The 8,994-nt window shown below is 36.9% G+C and overlaps 1 protein-coding gene across 13 annotated transcripts; it reads left to right on the top strand.

Annotated features, from left to right (window-relative positions):
* Positions 1-5,128: 5,128 nt before the first annotated feature.
* On the top strand, positions 5,129-8,780 carry LOC145135596 (uncharacterized). 13 transcript variants are annotated; one of them, XM_079069847.1, is made up of 8 exons: positions 5,129-5,403; positions 5,794-5,851; positions 6,062-6,107; positions 6,198-6,334; positions 6,602-6,860; positions 6,928-7,029; positions 7,467-7,489; positions 8,545-8,780. In XM_079069847.1, the coding sequence occupies exons 4-8, from the start codon at positions 6,289-6,291 to the stop codon at positions 8,739-8,741; spliced, it is 627 nt and encodes a 208-aa protein (XP_078925973.1). In that variant the 5' UTR covers positions 5,129-5,403; positions 5,794-5,851; positions 6,062-6,107; positions 6,198-6,288; the 3' UTR covers positions 8,742-8,780. The 13 variants fall into 13 exon arrangements, 8 of the variants coding, with proteins under 8 accessions (XP_078925973.1, XP_078925974.1, XP_078925978.1 ...); XR_013719898.1 differs by lacking the exons at positions 5,794-5,851; positions 7,467-7,489 and adding an exon at positions 6,417-6,539; XM_079069848.1 differs by lacking the exon at positions 5,794-5,851 and having other exon boundaries at positions 6,198-6,328.
* Positions 8,781-8,994: the final 214 nt, after the last annotated feature.

Below are 8,994 nucleotides of genomic sequence, written 5' to 3'. Positions count from 1 at the left end.
TCCCCAGGTGAGATTTGGCCCATACGTATGTTTCCAACGCACAAGCACTAAATCGACCATCTTACGTTACAACTTCTTAGTCTTACGGTCAACGATTGCCTCAGGTTCTCCAATTAACCTCTTGTTCTCCTCCAACCTTAATTCAGAAATGGGAATTATGTCAGGCACACCTCCCGTGAACTTTCTCAAATAACACACATGACAGGTGTTATGAATACCCTCTAGTTCTTTCGGTAATTCTAGCTTGTAAGCTTGATTCCCGATCCTCTAAAGAGCTTTTAAATGGTCCAATAAACCTTGGACTCAACTTTCCCCTTCTACCAAACCTTATAAGTCCCTTCCACGACGAGACTTTAAGTAAAACCGAATCTCCAACTTCGAATGATATCGGTTGTCTTTTCTTGTCAGCATAGCTCTTTTGAGCAGCTAACATCCTTTCCCTAATCACTTTCAACTTTCCAGCAGTCTGATGGACTATTTCAAGTCCCATAAGCTGCTTTTCCCCAGCTTCCAGTCACCATGACGGCATTCAACACTTTTCCCCATACAAAGCGTGATAAGGTGCCATCTTGATGCTTGAGTGGAAACTATTACCCTAGAAAAATTCTACTAAAGGTAAATGTTCATCCCAGTTACCTTGGAATTCCAGGGTACATGTTCTCAGCATATCCTTCAACGTTTGAATCGTTTATTCGCTCTGACCATCGGTTTGCGGATGGTAAGCTGTATCCAAACACAACTTGGTACCCAATTCCTCTTACAGACTCCTCCAACACCTTGAGGTAAAACGACTGTCACGATCGGATACAATCGTTAACGGAACACCGTGAAGCCTCACAATTTCATTCACATAAGAATTCGCAAGTTTATCCATAGACCATTTCTCGTTGGCTGCTATGAAATACGCACTCTTAGTGAAGCGATCAACGACCACCTAAATCATGTCGTGACTGTTCCTTGTTCTGGGCAGTTTAGTCACAAAATCCATAGTGATGTCTTCCCATTTGCCCATGGGTATAGGCAAAGGTTCGAAACTCCCATACGGTTTCTGATGTTGTGCCTTAACCCTAGCACAAGTTACACACTCGGCCACATACTTTGCAACATCGAGCTTCATCGTCGGCCACCAGTAATAGGGTTTTAGATCCATATACATTTTCGTACTGCCGGGATGAATCAAGTACATGGTTTTGTGAGCTTCTTCCATCAGAAGACCTCTTACTCCTCCCGTCTTAGATACCTAAATCCTATCTCTGAATACCTTCACTCCTTGACCGTTTGTATTAAACACCAACATTTTTTCCAAACGTTCCTCCTTTCGGTCATTTTTCTCTAAAGCTTCCTCCTGAGCTTTCTTTATACTTTCCACAACTGTCGAGACAACTTCAATTCTCAACGCTCTTGGCCTTTTCTTTTCAAGATTTACCTTCCGACTGAGAGCATTAGCAACAACATTTGCTTTACCAGGGTGGTAAAGTATCTCACAGTCGTAGTCCTTGAGTAACTCTAGCCAGCGTCGTTGCCTCATGTTCAATTCCTTCTCCATACCTTTAAGGCGAATACTACCGCTGCCAACTCCAGACCATGAGTGGGGTAGTTCTTTTCATGCTCTTTCAATTGCCTCGATGCATTCGCTATCATTTTATCCCTTTGGGTCAGAACACACCCTAACCCAACTTCTTTAACAATGAACGCGATACTTCTATTGATCGATTTGATCAAACTTTACTTCAATTCGGCTTAAGTCAACTGCTACATCGAACTTGGTTCTCTGAACCACATAACAAACTCATCGTAGTCGGACTTAATTTGATATGACCACTAGGGTCAGAATAACAGTCATCTTATTAGTCATTACCAAAACGATGGTAACGACAGACTAGAATAAGACGGAATCAATTATGAGTTCCTTGGTAACCTTGTGACTTTCCCTGATCCAAGTGTGAGTCATGTGCTTCCAGTAGTATAGATCTCTACTACTATTCACACCTACTCATACTCGTCCCAAGTACTGTATCGCAGTCCCCAAGTCCTAAAATCACAAAACAATTTAACACATACGAATGTGTCCAATTAATCATAAAATTTTCCTAGACTCTACTAGGACTTCTTCCATGCGTATCTTCAATCATCAATTCTGCTTCAACTTGGTTGGTGATGGAAATTCCAGACGATGGAACAACTTCAAGAATTACACCAACCATTCCATCATCCTGCCAATCGAAGGTGTACTTCAGACGTACCGTACCCCTCTAAACGTTCCGTTATTTTATTAGACATATTCTAAAGGCAAGATACCACTCTTATGATATCTTCTGATAGGTATCATTCACTATCATAAGCTTTTCATTTCCTCCATCTACTCCATTCTCTACGAGTCTTAACCATAACGTTTTATACACCCAAACAGACGTTCGGTGTATGGGGCAAGAATTTAAGATAGGAAAGCTTTATTTACGATAGACGTATAAATCTCCTTATCACTTCGAAACGTTTACATGTTAGTTCTAATCTCGTAATCATACGCTTAGAATCCTACACACATAAGGTTTCCAGATCCGGTCGACAACAGACCATAGATCCGAACAAATAATAACATCATTATAGCTATAACACAAAACATTTAGCACATAAAAGCATTTTAGGCATCCTTCCTAAAATAAACTAGTGCTCGTGTCAATTTAGGTGTACTACCTAAAATATAATAGACACACTCAACTCACAATCATCGCTTAGCATTCTAAGTTTAAGTCTAGAAATCCTACAAATTTCTTAGTTCGCTTAAACTAATGCTCTGATACCAACTGTGACATCCCCTAATTTTTCGGCCAGAAAAGACCGATTTAATTTATGCTTTTTAAAATAAAATCAGAGAAATCTTTTCAAAAGATGTTGCGGAATAGGTCCCCAAAATAAAACATGATAAAAGTTTATCAAAATCCTTCTTTAAGAAGGTATATATTGTCCATATATATCAAAACCTCGGGATGTCATGTTCCGATACAGATCAAAAGCATAAACAAGACATTATAAGCCTTTCAACAGTTATTTACAACTACTGGCCTATAATCCAAAAATCTCTCATCGTCCTCCGACTATGCTCGGGGTCCACTACCTATAATCATAAAAAGCTGAGTGGGTCAGGCTTGGGAGCCTGGTGAGTATATAGGCTTTTCAACCCACAATAATAATAACTTATTAAGTTCACCAATCAACAATAACCCTGATTACCCATTCCCGTTGTCCTCACTTTACGTCCCTAAACACCTAACACAAAGGACTTATCCTAAGGAATATCATCGGGTTGGACACTACTGCTAAGGGGACTCCTCCGCCATACATGTCCTAAAGACAACCATGAGGGGGATTGGAGTACGCCAGCAAACATTTAGTTCACCAACACCTACAAGTTGCGAACTTGCCAGTGTGCCACTGGACTGTCTAGAAAAGTCTGTGGTCGTCATCTATACTCCGTTAGACGACTTCGCCAAGAACAACACCAACAACACCAACACCGACACCGACACCGAGGCAACTCACCATTTTAACACACACCGATTATTTTGTCTACCCATGTTCTACCCAACATATTTGTAGATAAAATACATATACAGTTTAAAACTTGTATAAAACATCTGTTCAACAGTCACCTCAAATAAACAATTAATATATTTACACATAACACGTATTTTAAGGTAAATACTTCATATCTATGTGTAAAGTGAAAGTAACTACACACTCACTTGATTTAAAGAAAATCGGGCAGCAATTCGTTTCCTAAAACGATCGTTTCTAATAAAACCGGGAGTTTTATTGAGAAACGGGGCTCTACGAAGGTCGGGCTTCGAAACCGAAAAGATAAATTTTCCGGGCTTCTCGGGCACTTCGTGGCGTATTCCGGGGGTTATAATCGATACCGGGGCTTCGGGGGAATTTAGAATGAAAGAAATATGAAATTTAGGGTGAAAGGTGGCAAATTTCCAAAGTTACCCGGGAAGGCTCGCAGCCTTCTATTTATAGGGAGGAGCTTCTGATCGGACGGCTGAGAAGCCTCCAGGTGGTGCTGATCCGAGGGCTCGCAGGGAGGGCTCGCACATGGCTCGCACATGCGAAGGGTTGCTGGCCTCTTGTGATTGGACCGAGGTCTAGGTCCGAAGTAGGGGCATCCGTGGCGGCCTTGCGAGGGTTTGGACATGTGCTAGAGGGTACGTGTCGCCTTCTCAGTGGACCACTTCGGATCAGGTCAGGAGTTCGGATGACTCAGCAGCTCGGAGACGTGGTTCGCATGACTCACCATTTTCAGACACGTGGCACGTTCTAAGCGAGGGTGACGTGGCAAAAACGTGACTATGCGAATTTTCTCGATTTTTGTGCAAAAACTTCTAAAATCCATAACTTTCGCATACGAGCTCCGTTTTTGACGTTCTTTATATGCACGCGTAGGTAAAATTACGCTCTAATTTTGACTTTAATTTTTATATTATTATTTTTAACATACCGGGACAGGAAATCCGTTAAAAATTCATAACTTCTTCATCCGACGTCCGTTTTCGTCAGACTTTTTTACCGTTGTGCTACTATTTATGAGACCTTCGATTCTCGTTTAGGTTGTGTCGGCTAAAAATCACTCGATCTAAAATTCGAGTTTTTAGCTGTCTACTGCTATGCCGAAACTTCGAAAAATCATAACTTCCTCATACGAAGTCAGATTTGGACGTTCTTTTTATACCTACTCTCGGTTTAACGAACACTACAAGTTTCGTTTAGATCACTAAGGCTAAAAAGTAGTTTATCAAAACTCACTTTTTACGTCATTCGGCACCGTGCCGGTTTTGTCGCGAAACTTCGACATGTCATAACTTCTTCGTTATAACTCGGATTTCGGCATTCTTTATATATCCGTAATCCTTCACGACCACTACAACTTTCTTAATAGATATCGGCTTTATCTAATATTTATTTTCGACGATCATTTTTATTCTTAATTAATTAACTCCTAGTAATTAAACATAAAACACATAAAACACATAATATTCACATAATTCCTTTTCATTTCTCCAAAATGAGTCACAAAGGTTAACCTAGACTATCAAGTCAATATTAATGCCTAGCCTAGAAACATGAGCATTACAGATTCTGTTGAGAGAACAAATCCATATGATCTGAAAACCTCCAGACGGCTTTCCTCGCCGCTCCACCTATCGACTGCTTCTTCTCCTTCTACTTCGATTTCCATTAGGATCGATCTCCACTTCTCGGTAGAAGTCGATTCATCACCAACAATTTCATCACTAGGCCCACGCGTCAGTCGATCGCAGCCACTCCACCGTGGTCCATCTGTGGCGACATCGCCTTCTACTTGACCATTATCGATGACCGACAGTCTGACCTCTTTCTATGAAGGTACTTCCTAATTCAAAAGAATGGTTCTCAAATATTTGTTTCCGAATCTCAATCTTCACTTCTATAACACATGTTCTTATGTCTCCCAGGCTTATAATAAGTGTATAATTATATGATTTATGGTAATCTGATTTCAAGCCTGTGAACCTTTGTATTTCTCATCTTCTTACTCTGTCAATTTCCAAACTCCAGTTAATTTTATATCATTAACCTTGCTTTTTTTTTTCGAAAAGAATGGTAAATTTACATGCATATGACGTGTTCGATAAAATGTCTGAATGAAAAAAAAATTAATTGAATTTCGGAATTGGAAGATTAAGTTAGGAATCTATATAGTTTCTGGTTTTACATTTGAAAAAAATTCTTATTCACTATTTGTTGCAACGGAAGATGAACACATCTGTAAAAGCTGTCATGACAGAAGGGAAGCTTGCTACAGATTTTGTAGGTATGTTGTTGAGTTGTTCTCATGTGTAGAATTCGGGCATCCTTTATAGATCTAGATTATGATAAGGCCTTTCACTTAATTCATCAATTTATTAACATATAATTTTACAGTCAAGGTGTAGACTAGGTAGTGTGGGTAAGACATATTTCTTTGATTTTACTTATTTATTTTGGGTGAATTTTCATTTATGTTCCATTTCCATCCATTCAGGGTTGAATGAACGTGTTACTGGTCTTCCATTAAAGGGTTAGCCTTTGTAAGTTATCATGCCTTTTTCTTTCTTGCATTTATGTTATTATTTAGTTTGAAGGGTCAATTTGACAATTGGTATCAACATGGTTTTCAGGGAATTGACATTTTATGCCCTGCGTTGTTGGATTACCTAGAGGCAGTCAAAGTATGAAAGATGGTCCACCCACAAGAAATGATGGATTTGTATGCTCCCGGGATTTCGTTGGTTAAAGAAACAATCACCTGGTTCGTGTGAGTTTTCTTTTGTGCTTTGTTTTGCAATTTTAAATGTTTAAAGGCAGTGTTTTTGATTTCTTTTTTTGAAATTCGTCAGTAAATTGACAGATAAATCATTTTGGAAAGTTCAATTGCTCTGAAAAATAGATCGACTGATGCTGCAGTTGGACGTCTTGCAAACTATTGTTGAGGAATTCAAACAATGAAGCTATTTAAGAATGTATTTTTAATTTTAATTGTGTAAATATATGAAATAAACCTAATGTGAGGTTCTTTTTGCAGATTACAGAAGACCCTTTAATCCTCTTTCATCTCCGTCGCATGTTGCCTGCACCACCAAAGCTACGTCCGTTTGTTTTTTATGCGGTGGCGTCTCTGAAGCAGGTGATAGCGACGTCTGGGAATCCAGGATTTTTTTTCTTGACGGATTCTTATTGAAGACTCAGTTTCCTGTTTCTTTATCTACTCTGTATGCTGACTATCTACTTTATTCAAGTATCATCTTTACTATGGGAATTATGATCTTGGTCCATGACTGGAGGTGCTCATTTTGAGTTTTCAACTTCAAAATTGTTTGACTTCTTTATCAATTTTAATACAATTTGCAGAAAAAGAACTCGTTGGTCGCCAACATCTTTTAAAAAAAACCAAGAACAAACATATTCGAAAACCCAGGAGCCACAGGACGAGTATCCCAAAGGAAAGAAATGGTAATTTCCAATCCTCTTCCGTGACAAAAAAATAAACGTAATTTCTGAAATTAAGTTCAAGTCTTGAATGAAAAATATGACATTAATGAATGAATTTTGGTTTTAAAAAAATAATACTTGGAAAATGTTTATAACCTATGAAGAATTAAGTGAAAGGCCAAATTAGTTCATTTTGACAGCTTTGAATTTCTATCAAAGTCAAACATAGAATGCAAAATCAAAATTACTTTGAATGCTCTTAATGTATGTTGGAATAGAGTTCCGATTCATAAAGTACTATTGGTAATAAATTACAAACATAAAATAATCAAAGAATTTGAGCTTTTCAGCTTAGCGATAATAAGTTGGTAAAAGGGTAAAAATGTGATTTCTGCCTATCACTGATTTTCGTTTGTCTCCTTTTCATCCTATTTTTGCATTCTCTGTACGTGAACAAGGTGGTGGACATCAACATGCTACAGTAAGGTCTTTTTCAAGTTTGCAACATTTTTAATTTTTTGCTAAATTTGAAACTAATACTATCATTTTCTTTATTACGAACCACTAAATACAACTACTCATTTTTAATAATTATTTATTTTAATATTGCATGTCACATGGAAGCATTTGTATAAATGCAGTAAATAGCAACATACTTTGAATTTCATGTTTTTTTTTCTTTTTCTTTTGATATTTTTCTCCAACAACCTAACTACATTGCCATTAGGTGCATTTTCTATTTTTTATACTAAAATGCCCTAAATAGCAATGTACTTTGAAGTTGTACCTATTTTTTTCTGTTTTTTTACATTGCAATTTGTTGACTTTTCCATTTTTTTTAGCTTATAAATGTAGTAAATAGTCCGTAAAACTTACGCATGCCCAGAGAGGGTAATTTTTTATGATCACTATGAAGGCCACTTTCGGTTTACGCAGAATATTCCTTCACATGTTAAAAATCGTTCTTACCTCTCACTAACATTCTAATATTAATGCATGAATGTTTCATTTTTGTGTTAAGCTTACCTATTCACCCATTGTCGTTACAAATAAATATATGGAATTTTACTTGGATCCTTCTCTTTTTTGTTTATTGAAGCTTATTCTAAAAAAAAATAGACAAATCCATGCTATTTTTCGAAGGTTTTGTCATAATGAATCATCTTCCTACCGTTTATGGTTATCAAAATGAAAGACCATTGTCCTTTCACTGTACCAAATGACAAAAATAACATTATGTTGCCTTTTTCATCAACACCAACATACTAGGTAACACAAAATACATACTGCTATTTTTTAACATGCTTCATTTACAAGTGCAGATGATTTAAATGTACCAAAAACATTGATAAAAAATATCCTTACTATTTAAATGCACCAAACATGTAAATGCATTGACCAAATATATAATTTTTACTGTTAGGAGTAATTTTAATATTTTCATGCTCACTGTTGGTTTAACAACCAACAAAATTGCCATTTTTTCTGACCTTTGTTGATATTGATACATTCAAATTTGTTACTTGGCTTTTGCAGATCACAATTCGATATCAAGGTCAATCCCTTATTTCAATAAGATGGAAACCAGAAGAAATTCAAATTTTAGAAAATTATACTGCAAGATTGGGCACATATGTTTTTTTTGTTGTACTATTACTTTTGGAGTTGGAATCACCATACATCAGATTGGTTTAAATATAAATATTGTTGATTCAGGTACAATTAAGTTTTGAAATAGATAAAACTAATCCTAATTATGCAATTTTTTTAAATTGTTGTCATTTATGTATTTTTTAGGGAGGGATCATTTTTGATGTTTTTTTTAAAGCAGACCATTTCAACATTTTGTAAATATGAAATATTTTTTGAAATAACCAAAAGTTTTCCTAATTATAGCAATGTACATCGAAAGTATAATGTTATAACAGAAAACCGACACCTTCCGTCCCGCGCAACGCACGGGAAACCTTCTAGTTTATATTTATT

The sequence above is a fragment of the Lactuca virosa genome, chromosome 9 (assembly GCF_052849685.1).
Source record: "Lactuca virosa cultivar CGN04683 chromosome 9, Lactuca_virosa_CGN04683_v6, whole genome shotgun sequence".
NCBI lineage: Eukaryota > Viridiplantae > Streptophyta > Magnoliopsida > Asterales > Asteraceae > Lactuca > Lactuca virosa.
This window is presented reverse-complemented; position numbering and strand designations above follow the sequence as displayed.

Coding starts and splice junctions, on each gene's coding strand:
- LOC145135596 (XM_079069846.1), top strand. CDS start 6,289: ATGCTCCCGGGATTTCGTTGGTTAAAGAAACAATCACCTGGTTCGT. Junction 6,335..6,601: donor GAAACAATCACCTGGTTCGT/GTGAGTTTTCTT, acceptor TTCTTTTTGCAG/ATTACAGAAGACCCTTTAAT. Junction 7,490..8,544: donor GTGGACATCAACATGCTACA/GTAAGGTCTTTT, acceptor TGGCTTTTGCAG/ATCACAATTCGATATCAAGG.